This window comes from Podarcis raffonei, chromosome 14, assembly GCF_027172205.1.
Source record: "Podarcis raffonei isolate rPodRaf1 chromosome 14, rPodRaf1.pri, whole genome shotgun sequence".
Classification (NCBI taxonomy): domain Eukaryota; kingdom Metazoa; phylum Chordata; class Lepidosauria; order Squamata; family Lacertidae; genus Podarcis; species Podarcis raffonei.
The window spans coordinates 50,194,458-50,210,730 of NC_070615.1; the positions used below are offsets into that span (position 1 = coordinate 50,194,458).

At 43.9% G+C, this 16,273-nt stretch overlaps 1 protein-coding gene across 3 annotated transcripts in view; it reads right to left on the bottom strand.

Annotated features, from left to right (window-relative positions):
• TTYH3 (tweety family member 3) overlaps positions 1-10,201 on the bottom strand; it is an 83,439-nt gene extending 73,238 nt beyond the window's left edge. The window contains exon 1 of one of the 3 annotated variants that reach the window (XM_053365981.1): positions 9,685-10,184. In XM_053365981.1, the coding sequence (XP_053221956.1) occupies positions 9,685-9,822 (138 nt within the window). In that variant the 5' untranslated portion in view covers positions 9,823-10,184. Of the gene's footprint in view, positions 1-9,684 lie in introns of all 3 variants that reach the window. The other 2 variants (XM_053365980.1, XM_053365979.1) reach the window with 2 other exon arrangements.
• Between the last annotated feature and the right edge of the window lie 6,072 nt (positions 10,202-16,273).

Sequence of the window (16,273 nt, forward strand, 5' to 3'; positions counted from 1 at the left end):
GAAAAACCTGCTACTGTATCCATGTTCAGCTGCATTCCAAGTAATTTTTCAAGGTAAAAGTAGACTTTTTTTTTAAGGTTCTGCATCTTGAGATTTGGTTCAAATTACACTTTGTGCTGCTTAAGGAAATCCTGGCAGCTATTAAGGACAATGAGCATTCTATAGAGATCCCTAGCTCACTCAGTGACTGCAATTCTCAATATTAATTTGGGCCTAAGAGTTATGACAAATGGACTTAGTGATAGTTTAAATTTGCAACCTATGGACTCAGTGCCAGATGCAAAAGTAGAGGCAAATTATCTACACTTGAAATAGGTGCTCGGGAGTTGAAGTACCAGTTGCTTAGAAGATAAGACGATGATACTCTTTTGCTTCCAATTTATTATTCTATTTCCAAAATGTTCACCCTGCATTATTAGTCCGCAATGCTCTTGAGGTAGTTACAGAAAAACAATGTTCCTTTAGGGCAGGCACGTCCAACAGGTAGATCACCGGACGTCTGTGGTAGATGACTGGTAGATCACTGGCTCCCCCCAAAGAAGCTCAACAAGTTTGGCTCCCCTAAAAAAAGCTCAAAACTTTTGTCCTGCGCCCCTAAAAACAGGGCTTTCCTCCTCCCTAAAAAAAAGCTCACCAACTTTGACCTGAACCCCCAAAAGGGGGTAGATCACTGCCAGTCTTTAACTCTGTGAGTAGATCGCAGTCTCTTGGGAGTTGGCCACCCCTGCTTTAGGGAGGGCACTTAGCTTAAAATGAAAATGGTGTCAGTTCAAATTCCAGCATCTTGTTCCTGACTTAAGGGGAAAACCCACAGCGCAGTGGCTGAGTACACAGTTGCATGCAAAAAAGTTTCGCTTCTCAAATCCAAAGAAAGGATTTCAATTAGAAGGGCTGGGAAAGACTTCCAAGATGCAGACAGTCCTGAGCTGAATAGAAAAGTGATGGCAGACTCTGGAGTTCAACTGTTAAGTTTCAAGACTGAAGCAAGGTGTCAGCAGTGCTTTATTACCATTTTTTTATTACTATTTTCCCCCTGGTGTACAGAATGCTTTTATAATTCTCATTTAGTTTCTCCTCACAATTTATTTTGGGTTAGCTATACTGGACTTGCCCAAGACCAGCCAGTTGAAAAAAACCTGGGACCCAGATGTCCTGTGTTTAAATAGTACATAGCTACTTCATGGCATTTGCTCAGTACAATGAAGACAAATTCCCTGGCTAAAGCCAGTAAGTAGAGACAAAATGTAGTACAGAATTTGTAGCAGCATCATTTTAAATCTATCTCCAGACATGGTACACAATAGCAGAAATTTTACAGCAACTACTGGTTATTACACACTTGTGCAATCAATACCCAGATTTATATTATTACCACATTTAAGAGACTGACACCCACGACATATAGGGAAACAGAAGAATTTTCAGAGGATAAAAACTGGCCATTTAATCTCCAGTTTGATAGCCAAACAAAATGCAAAGGAACATAATTTGATAGTTGTGGGCAGACCTCAAAGTCTGGGCAAAAATTGTATTATCTAATCCCATGAAACAAGCAGCCCTTTTTACACAAAGAGACTAAGTTGCACTGACAAGCTTGCATATGGCAAATGCATGGCGCCTAATTAGCTTAGGAGATTTATAAAACGCCATATATCTGGGCACAGTACTGTAGATAAAAACACAATTATAATGAAATATGTAAACAGCTCCTGCCAGGACTCCTGTTAGAAAAAAATTGGCTTAAAGCAGCAGTCACTCTTAAGATATTCCATTAGCAACTGCTACACTGATTATTATTATTTTTTAACTTCCTGAACAGGAGCTACTTGCAACTACGGTAATCTGACCACATCTGCTGGAAGCTTCTGTACAGTTATATTCACAGCAAATCAACAGAATCCAATTCACTTTAGCAAAAATTGGGGTGGGTGGGGGAAATATTTATTTGTGTGCATCCCTAGAGGTTGTCTAAGCCCAACAATGTAAGGCTTGTCATGTCCTACAGATTTTAAAAATCTGTTGGTAAGAAACAAGAGAGGAGTATTATTGGCACAAAGTTCTCAGAAGCACTGGCTCTGCACTCCTCCTTATCTTTATCTTTGGGTTTATGATTCACTATTAAGTAAGAAGCCTTGCAGCATGACTCAGAGATTAAACTGTGGAAAAAAAGGGAAGAAAATGACTTACATCTCTTGATAAATGCCTATACCATAGTGATTCATACTAAATGGGAACGAAGGCAGAGAAGGGGTAGAGGTTCGTCTTTCAGAATGTTCTACAGAGTATGATCATATAATGGGACCATAATATGGATCAGATTCTTAGTCCAATATTAACAACACCAGAGGATACCCAACATGTTGCCCTCCAGATATTATTGGATGCCATCATCCCATACAATTTGGCAAGCTAGCTGGGGCTGATGAGATTTGTTGTCCAAAAACATCTAGAGGACACCATAATGACTACTCAGATCTGGCAACTGCTCTCCAAAGTTTTAGGTACAATCTTTCCCAGTCCTTTTGCAACAGATTCTTTTTAGCTAGGGGAACTGGGAATTAGGGGTGTATGGGGAGTTAGGGGAGGGGTAGTACCTCTGGTGAGGGACAGGTGATGTACTTTCTGAGGTAGTTTGTCCACCTTTGGTCCCCACCCTTCACTTAGATCCCACATGTGGCTCCTAGAGGCTGTCAGCACACAGCAGCCACACCACAGGAACAGCTTGGACTGGCCGGCTAAACCAGGTGAGGGTAGCCAATGGGTCTTAAATCTTCGATGAGTAAGAGAATTCCCCTGCAGGGGAAGACAGGCTCCAGTGGATTAAGCAGACAAGACTAATAGTGGGTCCAATGGTCAAGAATGAAGTTTCTGAATGTGCTGTAGAAGGTAGCAAGGATCGAGGAGAATGAAAACTTTGATCCTAATCCTCCGCCAGTGTTAGAAACTCAGGTATATAAGCTAGGCGCCAAATGGCTCCTTAAACCAAGGTTGCAGTCACCCAAGTGATATGTGTAGTTGCCATTTTGGGGCAAGATGACTCTAAAGTCTTATTTTTCAAATGATGAACTGACTGTGGTTGATTCTCAATTAAACATCTGGCTAGTTGAGATGACAACCTTGAGCTAGGTTAAGAGCTTTGAGTACTTCAAGAAGAAAAGTCACTTGATCCAGGGACAGTCCACATATATACTGGCCTATTCCAACCTTTTTCTTAATGGTGACTGCTGCTGCTCAGGCTGCACAGAAAAAGCAATTTGGTTCCAGAAATTCATTCCGATTGTGCAGATAAAATATAACTGATAGAATTCTACAAGATGGGGTACTAGTGTGTGAAACCAGTCCAGATCCAATGATCCACAGATGGCGAAGATGTCAGGTGCCATCTTGGCACTTAGTCTTCTTCACTTGGTTGCAAGTGGTCAAAAGCCTGGCTAATTTCGAGTACTGCCCTTTGCTGTCTTGCAGGATATATTTGGGAGAAGAAAAGGCTAAGGAGTAAACCCTTCACAAATCTGGACTCTGTAAGACTTCTGGATGGTGCCTTGCATGCCTCCTTCCGGCAACTCCTGCAGCCAAGCTGGCCCCAAACGTACTTCAAAGTTCAGCAACATCATCTGTCAGGTGAAGCTTGGAGCTTCTCTTGGAAAAAAGGGGAAGGATTAAGAATAGCTCCACGAGTTTCACCTTCCCACACTCTAACCCTCTAGCGATGATGGATGGAAAAAAGGACGTGACTATGGAAGCTGGAGAAGCGGTGAGAAAGGAAAACAAAGGTGTGTGTTCCCAGATTAAAGGGAGATACCTTCATGTGTAGGTACATATAAACATGAAAACATAAGGTAGTAGAACCCTACATCCTACATTTTACATCCTTATACTATATGGTCTTGCAACAGCACACAATGTAAATGTTGTGTCTGAAACACTGACATTTTGACACATTCATACTGAGGTGAAAAAGAGTGAAGGGACAGTCCTGGGGAAGCCATGTGGGATGGAGGTGCGGTTGTGACAAGGAAAAGAATCAAAGGCAGTGCTGATGCTGACATGTAAAGCTTTCACATAGCTTGGATCAAACAGACTAAGGGGACTAGGCTTTCACAATAGAAAAGGTCAACCAAGAGTCACCAGTTAGTTTGCAACTTCATTTTTACAATAAAGATCATATCAGGTCTCAATGGCAGAATGCAGCAGAGCTAGATGCTTAGTACACAACTGTCTCCTCTTTCTCCAGGCAAATTAAAGGCTGCTATGTAGTCTCTCTGCAGAGAGGAGAAACAGAACTAAACGCAGTGCAGTCATTCCATTCCATGAGGGGTTTATCACCAGTTAAAAGCTCAGTGTGCACGTGCACACACACAGAACAGCCCCAGGACTTCCTTAAAATAGAGGAAGGGTGCTTACTTCAAAGCAGTAAAATGAGTACAACATTAAACCCCACATATGGTGGGAAGGACATCCAAACTCATTCAGTAACTATATGCTATGCTGGCTGTTTCCTTTACAATGAGGCAAAATATGTTTAAATGATATATTTTACAAAAGTGAACATTTATGCCTTACTATCACTTTAGGAGTTGCAAAAAAAACAAACCAAGCTTTACCTAAAAAGCTGCTTGCAAAATTCATGTCTACACTATAGTTCTCAGGAGATAAAATTGGCTCACTTATCACTAAAAGGCATAACTGAAGCATTAAGCCCAGTTCTAGCCCATAGTTAGATTTAAAAACACTACCACCATACAGAATGTTTCCTGCCACCTCAAGAGACTGCATGAACCATATTTCCTCAAGAGATGAATGAGTGGAGGGGGGCCTTTTCCACATCCTCTCGACCCCCTGGGAAACTTGACAAACCTGATACACCTGTAACTGGGTGTGGAGACTGCTGTGGGCAGCCTGAGGAAGGACCATCCACTATGGGCTGCCCATAAAAAGCAAGTTTAGAGTGAGAGACTAGAGAGATGACTGCTGTTTCCAGGATCTCTTCTCATTCTGAGACTTTTGTGGGTGAGGTGAGAACCTGGACCCTGGGTGAGAACCTGGAGACTGAGAGGGAGGGTGTGTCAGAAGAAAAATGAATTGATCTTGATATATTGGTAACTTTGTAACATTTTTATATGTAACTGTGTTTTTGTAATATTTACAGTAAGCTGTCCGTTGTTGCTTAAGTTTTTGGCACACTGCTTAGATATATTTTTAAATATATTAAATGGTATAGAAATTAAACTAAAAACTAAGTAAAATAAATAAAATAAGAGGGCAGCCTTTTTTTCCAGAGTTTGCAACTTAATAAACCCTTAACACACTTTAAACTTTCAAGCATTCAGTCACAATCAGGGGTTAATTGAGGAGAAAGCAGGTATTATTAACTTTCCTGTTTAGAGATACTTGCTTGGTGTGCTTGTAATGTCAACGGACTGATCTTTAAGGTGGTCTTCTATTGTCTTGCCCACAATGCATGACAGGACATAGAACAGGAAAAAACAGTGCTAGATCTGAAACAGCAAAATACATACAACTGCATCCAGCAGGAAGTTCAACAGAAAATTTACAGGAGATGCAAATGCTTATCTCACTTAAGTGCACAAAAGAGCATCTGAAAAACTGAGCCCAAATTTCTCAGCAGGCCAACTTAACTGAAAAAAATCTCTGCAATAGAAACCTAGTTAGAAGTGTTCAGCACAGAAAAGTTGCAAGGGTTTATCATTACAGTACACAAATACACAATCGCACCACTGCAACCACATTCTTCTCTCCTGTAAGGAGATTTTACCCTCAATTTATCCTCTAATTCCCCCTACTCTGGTACTGTTGAAGTAAGGTACAATATACTAAGAATGGGCAAAAGTCCTAAGTTTTCAATTGCAATCACAGATACAGTATAGGTATTTTTTTCATGCACCAATTACTGAAATTGCATTCATACTTGTTCAATAGATTATACACATCTTTAATCTTCATAACCTAACCGATTCTTTATATCCAGATCCTTCAAAGGCTCACACACTTAAGGATCTTGCAATACATTTATCGCAACAGAAAACATGAACCATGGAAAACAGCCTAGAGAGTCAAGTTTCATATCAATGTAAAATATCAGTTGGCCTATCTAATTCATTCCCCCAAGAAGGTGCCACTTTTTGTATCAACGACAGGCTATAATATTTAGGCCACACAACTGGTATCAAAATAGAATAAGAAGATTTCCCCTTCACATGCCTATATTCCTCCACATAGCAAATCATTGGAATAAATGAAAGCCACAGAATACACACAGAAAAAAGATTGGGCTGGAAGCAAGGTTCTTAATTATTTTGCACTTCATTTTGAATTTTGTCAACAGATTGCTTTAATGCCTTTATGCATGGAACAAGGTTCAAGAGGGAGGCATAGATACACAACCATTTCTATGCTTGGTTTTTACTGAACCTTAGGTAAACAAGTGCACTAAGAGGTGCAAAATGATGTTTCCCAAGCTAAAGATCATGGCTATACAAGGCAGCAATCATGTTAGCTCCACTCAAAAAATGAAAGGCAGGAAGAAGGGTGCAAAAGTAAAAGGCATTTCAGTTAGAAGGCTAGTCAAACCAAGAGCAGAGATTTCAGGTCCAATTTTTTGTGCAGGTGGGAGAATTAAGTATTCCATTAATAAATCCTTGCAATTTCAACACAGAGCTATAATATAGTAAGTCATCCATTTTAATAAAAGCAGTATACAGCAAGCTGTTCCTAAGTGACAATAGGCTTCAAAGTAACTACAAGACCAAAGAGTGGGCTAGATGTACCCTTTGCCCAATTCAATGTGAAATTCCTTTTGTTTTCCTAGGTACATACCCAGAACATAAGCCTCATGAAAGACTAACACCAATACTTGGGTCAGAAGTAAATATACATGATGAAACCAAAGGGTAAAATACAATATGGAAGACTTTCCCACTACCACCAGAGTCCTTCCCAAGTTCCTAGGACGTAATGACATGAACCACTCTGGATTAATGCTCTGCATGCACAAAACGGGTAAAGAGGAGCCCAGTAAAACAGAGCCTTGCTTTCAACTTCCAAGCCTGAATTCCGCCTCTGCTACCTCTGCATTTCTAGATTTGAAAAGATGGGAGGCAAAATGGATGGGTTTGTGCAAAATCTGTAACACCCCTACTTTCATCCCCAAGGGAGCAGGTTCAGACAGGATGTCTCTATGCTACAGTCACTCTTACTCAACTTCTTGTATGGAGGCAAAGCAAATGGGAAGAGGCACTTCTTTCTCAGCAGTAATCTCATAAGAAATATTTGTGGGGAAAAGAGGAACAGCTCTTTTCATAGCCCCAAATACTTTGGTGTGTAACAGACTTTGGGTCTATTTCCCCCAATTGTTTTGGGTAGCAGCGACTGAGTGGGGTGAAAGAAAGGATAAGAGGTGATGACAGTAAATACGAAGGAGCCAAAGCAGAACTGCTCTCAACTGGAACTGATATAAGAAAGAGAACTGGAGAACTGTAGGAGAAAGATGTGGAGGATAAATACAAAAACTGTTCCAAACTATCCTAAGGCTTGAAATACCCTTCTCCAACCTGGATTCCAACTCTCACCAGCCTGGCCAACGGTTACAATGATGGAAGCTGTAGCCCAGAAACATCTGCAGAGCACCAAGTTGGGGAAGGCTGTTCTGAAGCCCACATTTTTATGTCTGACAGTCAGGCAATCAGGAAACTGCCTGCCAGAATTTGCTCTCAACAAACAAAACTCCCTGCATATAGAAAACAAGCATGCCATGGGGAAAAGGTAAATTTAGCTTTCTCCTCTTCTCCCCCCCCCCCGCAGTTCAGTGTGCAATTTGTTTGTGGGAACGGTTTGAATGTGTAAACTCCCACTTACAGTCTAGAGGAAAAGGGTTTATTCCTTGATTTTGCGGAATATATTATACTTGCCAGACAGGGGTGGATGGGTAGGAAACTGAAATGATGGAGATCTATGGAGGACAGTGAAAGGTGAAGGTGCACATAAATGCAGAAAAATTGTATTACCAGGAAAATGTCTCCTCAGCCTGAACCACTATAGGGAAGTGAGTGTAGAGCGGGGGGGGAGATGAGGTTTGGAAAAGATGATTAAAAAGGTTATGGCAAAATTCCTTTGAAACTGACTGCATGTATAAAAGCCTATCCTCAGATTATAGAGGTTCTTTCCTTTTCTGACAACCCCCTCAGTTATTATTTTTTAGAAGGAATGGAAAGGGACTTGTCAGTTTCACTATTGTCTCTCCCCTCAAAATTCTAACATTAATTAGGGGAATATGTGGAGGAAATGTTGGTGTTCTCTCTCTCTCTCTCTCTCTCTCTCTCTCTCTCTGTCTGTGTGTGTGTGTATAAAATGTGGACAGAGAAGAGACCAGTATGGGGGAGATTGTACATGTGGGGAAATGTGTGCAAAATGGGGAAATATGAGAAAATATGAGGTGTGGATGAGAGGTAGATGAATATAAAATGGGGATAATATGAAACTCCCCTCTGTCTGAACTGAGGTTCCCTGCCTGCATATATGGGGTTTGGGTAAGGGGGGGAGGGAGAGAGAGAAGGTACAGGGTTAAATGAGGATAAATAAAAACAGGGGAGTGAAAAAGAAAGATTTCCGGGGAGGGGGGCCATATGGGATTGAATGAGGTAAGTGGTGAGGTTGGAGGTTGAAATGAAGGGATGTGGATGGTCTTTGCCCCACACTTCAGCTGCCACTCACATGGGGAAACGTAATCCTATTTCATTACATGGTGCTCTTATTACTGCATTGTATTTTTTATTATTACATGCAGTCCTGGAAACCCTTCGGATGAAGGGTGGCTTAGGATCTTTTTAAGCAATGGAAATCAAATCAAAGGAAGGGGTTGTTAGAAGAAGATAAATAAAAACAGAGCCTGCCAGTCCTTTCCCCACCAGCAAATCCCTGTATGAAGAAAACCACACAGTTGTACAAAGCCAGGACATTGTGTTCTGAAAAATCACTATTAAGAACAACGATCATAAATAAATGAACATATAAAAACAAAGGGGGGGAGGGGGGAAAGAAGTCCAATAATGAATATACTGTAAATGTATAAATATAAACAAAATGGAAGGGTGAGAGTGCACTTGATAATACAAGCAAATAAACATAAATAAATAAAGTATGCATGGAGGGAAGAGAGAGAGGCTGGATAATTTAAATAAATAAATAAAGCAAGCACAAGAAAGCAAAGGGGGAGATTAAGTGGATGGGCAATGTAAATAAATAAATATAAACAAGTCTGAAAAAACAAAACGGGGGGTGGGTTTGGGAGCGTGGACTGGTAATATAAATATAATTGAATAACTAAATAAATATAAACCAAGCAAGCACGGAGAGTGAGAGAGTGGAGGGGTAATGAATGTAAATGAATTAAATATAAACAGACGAAGCCGGGGAGGGGGGGGAAGAGAGAGAGAAAGAGAGAGAGAGCGAGGAAGGGACTGGCAATATATAAATCTGGTCTGTTGGCTGCAGGTCTCTTTGGGTTGGACGGGCGAGGGGAAGCGGCCGGGGAATCTACTAATGGGTTCTGTGTAGGTGTATTTCGCGGTGTGTGATGTGGGGACACACACACACACAAAAACCACACAAACACAAAACACACACACACGGGGGGGGGGAGCCGAGTGGTGAGGCGCCCTTTCTCACCTGCTGGTACTCGGCGTCCTCGGGTCGGAAGTCGTCGCCGACGGCCTCCCAGCGGAGGCTGAAATGGGGCAGGCGGTGCAAGAGGCTCACCCACCACGGAGGAGAGTAGCTCACGCCGGCCGCCGCCGCCGCCGCCATGCCCGGCCTGAGGTGAGAAGGCGCCTGGCCTCCCCCGGTCGCCTCCGCCGCCGCCTCCTTCTCCCCCTCAGGGACGCCGCCGCCGCGCCGCCACCTCCTTCCTTCCTTCCTTCACCCGGAGGAGCTGCCCCTTCCCGCGGCCATGAGGGGGCAATGCGAGCAGCAGCAGCAGCGCCGCCTCAGCTCCGCCGGTTCAGGCGGCCCAGGAGGCCCCGCGGCCCCGGCGGCGGCTTCGGAGGCTCCGTGCCCGACATGGCCCCTGCCCCGCCGGCCCACACGCTCCCTCCGCTCGGCGCGGCTGCCGGCGCTCTTTGTTCGCCTCTCGCCGCCTCCGCCTCTTCCTCCCCGGATGGCGCCGCCCACACGGACCCCCTTTCGGCGCCGCCCGAGTCGGCCGCCCGCCCGCCCGCTCCCTCCCTGCCTCGCTCCCTTGCCTGCCCCGGCCGCGCGCGCGCGCGTTCGTGGGCTGGCGGAGGGGGCAGAAATGGCGCCTCAGGGAGCAGGCCCTCGGCGCCGCCTGGCCGCCATCCCTGATGCTGCTGCTGAGCCTAGGGAACGGAGGGGCATCATGGCCACACACAGACACACGGGCATGAGCACAAAAAGGTCCCCCCTACACACACACACACGGTGAGAAGGGGATATGCACTAAAAACTCTCTCTACATACACACAGGCATACAGTATACACAAAAGGTATCCCCTGCACGCACAAGCATGAGGGGGCTATACACTAAAGGCTCTTATACACACACAAACAGGCATGCACACAAAAGGTCCCCCTACACACACAAATGCACACGCAGAGTGAGAGGGGGATATGCACTAAAAGCTCTCTCTACACACATAGGCATATACACAAAAGGTATCCCCTACACACACAGACACACAAGCATGAGGGGGATATACACTAAAGGCTCTCTCACACACACAAATAGGCATGTACACAAAAGGCCCCCCTACACACACATACGGTGAGAGGGTGATATGCACTAAAAGCACTCTACACACACACACAGGCATATACACAAAAGCCCCCCCCCCCGCATACACAAACAGGCATATAAACAAAAAAGGTCCTACCTACACACACAAACACACAGGCATGAAAGGCCCCCTTACACACAAGCTCTCCCCACACGTACACACCAACGGGCATAGGCGTATAAAGGTCCCCCTTCACAGAGAGACATGTGCACACAGAGGCATGCACACGAAAAGTTGCCTCTAAACACAATATGTCATTGTCCGCATCCATTCGCCTCGAGAGACAACGGGGTGCACCTCTGGGGTGAAGTGAAACCATTGCGTTTGCAGCACCAAAGTGACCTCTCAGGTACGCAAACCTGGGCAGTGTGTATGGGGATCCGTGGCCTCCTGGAGGGCATCTTTGGGCTCTGCACCCACCACGACAGCCTTTGATTCCCAACCACCAAGTAAGCTTGATCTGGTCTCGCACTCTGTTCCCAATGTAGATGTTCACTCACCCCTTCTACCCTGGCATTGGGCATTTGTGGTTTGCTGCAGGTGCCAAAATGTCTTGGGCCAGCCCCGAGTGTTGGACACCAAAACCCTACTTTTGAAGACACGTGGTATTCAGAAAAGCATTTTTGAAGAATATTTTAAACCCTGACAGGTTCATACAAGCAGTTCTTCAGGTAACAATATTCCAATCTTTACAGGTAACCAAGATGAGGGTCTAAAACTTCCCAGCAATTCCCTCTCCACCCTACTTATCATGCTCTAGTTTTCCAGACTCTGTCCCAGCCCATAAAAGCCTATTTTGTCCCATCCCAAAGTCTGAAATTCTACCTTGCCCCCTTGCCTCACCTGGCAATATTTTGAAAGCCAATGTCATTTATTTATTTATTTATTTATTTATTTATTTATTTATTTATTTATTTATGGCTCCATAACCAGAGTTCTCATGGTGACAAATTAAAATCCGAAACCATCAGTCAATATAAGCAACAGCAGGGAAAACCATATAGAAAAAAACCAAACCACTTCAGAGCCAAGGTTAATGTAGGTTCGGCCACATTCATATAATGAGAACCACAAAGCACCTCACAGAGCTAAAACGAAATCCTAAAACTTAAGTGAATGGTAGAAATTAAATTGCTCATACAAACAATTTTAAAGGGCCTAGATTATTAATTTTTTTTTTAAGCTGTTTGCCTGACGCTGGGCACTAAGATCTACAGAGTTGTTTTTCTTTGTCCTGCCACATCTGACTTGTTTGGTGGGAACTTGAACAAAAACCTTCTCAGTGGTTGAACCCAGACTTTGGAATGCCCTACCAAGAGAAGCTCACTTGTTCCCCTTGATGGTCCTTCTGCCAGCAGGAAAAAACTGAATGTTTGTAGCCACCACAAGATTTGGTTTACTGACCCTAAGATTCAGTGCTTCAGAAAACAAGTCACCTTGATCTGAGGTGCTTCATGGGCTGCCTAATTTGGCTCAGGGACTGTCCAAATCTGCTCTGCCCCAGCCCTGCATTTCACTTTAGGGAAATTTAAAAACAGCTATAACTTTGCTTTTCTTTTGATAGAAGTGGATGGAATTTGCAGGCATATTATCCTCTTCAGAGTGCATAAGGTTTGCCAAATTACAGGCAAATTGGCTCAGGGTTAGGGTTGGGAACTTAGGGTTGAGAGCGGGGATAACACTTCTAATGTTTTCTTTAAGAGAGAGAGAAACGAAACACCTATAACTTTTTATCTTGGGGCAGAATTGGACAACATTTCCTGGCACAGCTGTCCCTTTTGGGAGCATGAAATCAGCAGAATTTCAGGTTAGCTGCTGTGGTTTTTCTGCAAGGGCAGCCATTATTGTTTCAGCACAGGTAAAAAAAAATCACTTAATCTCTCCTTCGTAGTGATTAGGCTGAACCAGCTAGGATCCTATCATAAAGGTAAAGTTAAAGGGACCCCTGACCATTAGGTCCAGTCGTGGCCAACTCTGGGGTTGCAGCGCTCATCTCACTTTATTGGCCGAGGGAGCCGGCGTACAGCTTCCGGGTCATGTGGCCAGCATGACTAAGCCGCTTCTGGCGAACCAGAGCAGCGCACAGAAACGCCGTTTACCTTCTCACCAGAGCGGTACCTATTTATCTACTTGCACTTTGACGTGCTTTCGAACTGCTAGGTTGGCAGGAGCAGGGACCGAACAAAGGGAGCTCACTCCGTGGCGGGGATTCAAACCGCCAACCTTCTGATCAGCAAGTCCTAGGCTCTGTGATTTAACCCACAGCGTTTCCCTCGTCCCTAGGATATTATCATGCTGAGGTGCTAAGTCTGAATCTCACCTAAAACCCATGTCCTTTGACCTGGATTTTTTCTCCCTATCAGTGTGGGACCCAATTCTGCATTACCATTCTCTACAAAGACTTAGGCACACTCCCTCCTCTCTCTCTCTCTCTCTCTCTCTCTCTCTCTCTCTCTCTCTCTCCCCACACACACATACACACACACACACACACACACAGTCCTGGCACAGAGAATGAACTCTGGGCTTTGGAACCAGCCCATAGGCACCCTGGCTGAAATTAAGCCCTGGTCACATGCTTATCATGGACTCATGGAACACATATGCAACATAAAATTGGCTCTAGGCCAGCCCATTGCTGGAAAAATCCAGAGCCATTCCCAGCTGTGTGAAATTAACCTTTGTTTCAGAATGTAAGGGAAATATATCCTCTTAGGACTAGAAATAAGTTAGCTCTGATTAGCTTCAAGATGGCATAAAGAAACAGAACATGATAACAAGTAGTCATTGTTTTAAAAAATCCCAAATTTACTGCTGGGCCTCTTGCAAAGATTAGTGTGGGCAGGGGAGGTGGGGAGATTCTTTGTGGAAATGTTTTGCATTAGGGAAGAATGTGCCAGATGAAAATTAAATCTGGCTGTATAACATGAGAATTCTTTAAACTTTTCCAAAGTGTGGATCCCATCTCACAGTTCACATGCTTTTCTGCTTGACTTACGGACCACATCTCTTTGTCTTCAGCTGCTTAATAACCCTGTATTCATGTGTTGTGGTGGTGACATACTTAGCTACAGTCAGGACACTGTTGCCTGAGGGGGGAAAAATAGTAACAAAGCCCATACAATGAGATTAGTCAATTTTACATGGACCACGTACAACTGTTCTACATACTAAAATTGGAAAACTTCTAATCTAATTAAACCAGCTTCAGCAAAAGAACCAGCCAAGCCACAGCAGTCTCTGTCTACCATTGTGGAATTTAAAAACTTTTGAACCATCTTTTAAACTATCAAAAGTTGGTACCTTTGCACAGATCTTTATTTCTTAACAGTCCCTTGCAGGCAATTAAATGTCAGAAAGTACTACTAAAGGTATATGGGGATATTAGTCCAACAACATCTGGAAGGTCGCAGTTGCCTCCCACCCCAGCTTTAGAAGGAGAGATCACTGTACATTTCTGGGGGGGGGGAGTATTTGGGTTTACTTGCAAATATACAAGTAGCACACAGGTGGAAGTATGTAGCATAACACTCTTACAAAGAGCAATTCCAGTGTCCCCACAGCAAATTTCTACAGACAGGTCCAGATGCTTAGATAAAGATCTGCACTTCCTGGTAAAGGAATTAATTCAGACTCACCTGTCACTGATCAGAAAGTTGTTTTAACTCTGATTGTTACCCTGCTGTGAAGAATCAATGAAATGCCTAGGTATAATTTAAGAATGATTGCCCATAATACACAAGAACAGACAGGGCCATGAAAAAGCGGCATTATATTACTCCCAGTGGCAAAACATTTATTAAAATCTTTACCAGTCTGCACTTTAAAGGCAGCTTGCAAAAGATTAAAACAATCTCAAAACTGGGAACACAACTTACAAAGTCTATCAACACAGAGAGTGACAGAACACTGTGACATTATATTACATCAGATGTCAACCCAGCTGCAGATTCAAGAGCCCACCCCAAAGACCTTCTGAGGAGACCAAAGATCCCAGGCTCAATCCTTGGGATTTCAAGGAAGGGCTGAGGGAGGGCCTCTGCTTAAAATGCTGGCAGGTTGCTGATCATCCATGTAAAACCGTAATTAGATGGTGCAATGATAAGGTACAAGGTATACCTGATAAGGTATAAAGACGCCTCCTATCTTCCCTTCCATGGAGATTGCCAGAGTGCACATAGAATCATAGAGTTGGAGGAGACCACAAGGGCCATTGAGTCCAACCCCCTGCCAAGCAGGAAACACCATCAGAGCACTCCTGACATATGGTTGTCAAGCCTCTGCTTAAAGACCTCCAAAGAAGGAGACTCCACCACACTCCTTGGCAGCAAATTCCAGTGTCAAACAGCTCTTACTGTCAGGAAGTTCTTCCTAATGTTTAGGTGGAATCTTCTTTCTTGTAGTTTGGAACCATTGCTCCGTGTCCGCTTCTCTGGAGCAGCAGAAAACAACCTTTCTCCCTCCTCTATGTGACATCCTTTTATATATTTGAACATGGCTATCATATCACCCCTTAACCTCCTCTTCTCCAGGCTAAACATGCCCAGCTCCCTTAGCCGTTCCTCATAAGGCATTGTTTCCAGGCCTTTGACCATTTTGGTTGCCCTCCTCTGGACACGTTCCAGTTTGTCAGTGTCCTTCTTGAACTGTGGTGCCCAGAACTGGACTCAAGGAAGCCAACTCCATGTCATGTGGGATGACATGGCCTTTTGTGTGCTGCTTGACATAAAACCCCAGAAAAAAACCTCACTGTGCAATGCCATAGCACATTTTTCAGGCACAATGGAGAAAACTGCCAGATCACACACTTAAGACAATATGACAGGCTAGTGCAATGGCCCTTCCTGTAGGAGAAAGCAGCAACAACAACCACCAAGACTTCTCCATCATCGCCTTCCAATGACCATCTTCCTGCTCAATTGCTTTATTAGTTGGAGTGGGGTAGGAGAGGTCCTCTCATAATGGTTTGCATACCCAGAACTCAAACATTCCTCACCCTAAGTCAAGAGGTAATGATGGCTGTGCTTAATAGGCTTGGAAGCAACAGGTCAAGGAAGATTTTGGGAACACCGAGGCGAGCTGTTCAACAGCACCCCCACTTTCTGGTGGGCATTTTGTCAGACTGCATCATCAAAGGCCCATTCTACACCATGTGGCAAGAAGCGGGCAGCCAGATATGGCGGGGGAAGGGATTCTAATCTCTCGGATCAACTTGATCCTATTTGGGAAATTTTGCTTACATGAAAGCAGATGGTGAGCAATCCCTTACCAATTATGGCTCGAGGATGCGTTCCATTCTCTATAATTGTAAAGGCACTTCCCACGTTACCACCCTTCTCCATCCACACCTCCTGTCGGTTTTGTCTGAAAACCAAAATGGGAAGCAACAGTTACAGAAGGGGGGGGGGATGTCCTTGAGGCAGCCTCTCTGTCAGCATGTTAAAAAGCAAGCCTAATTGGGAGGT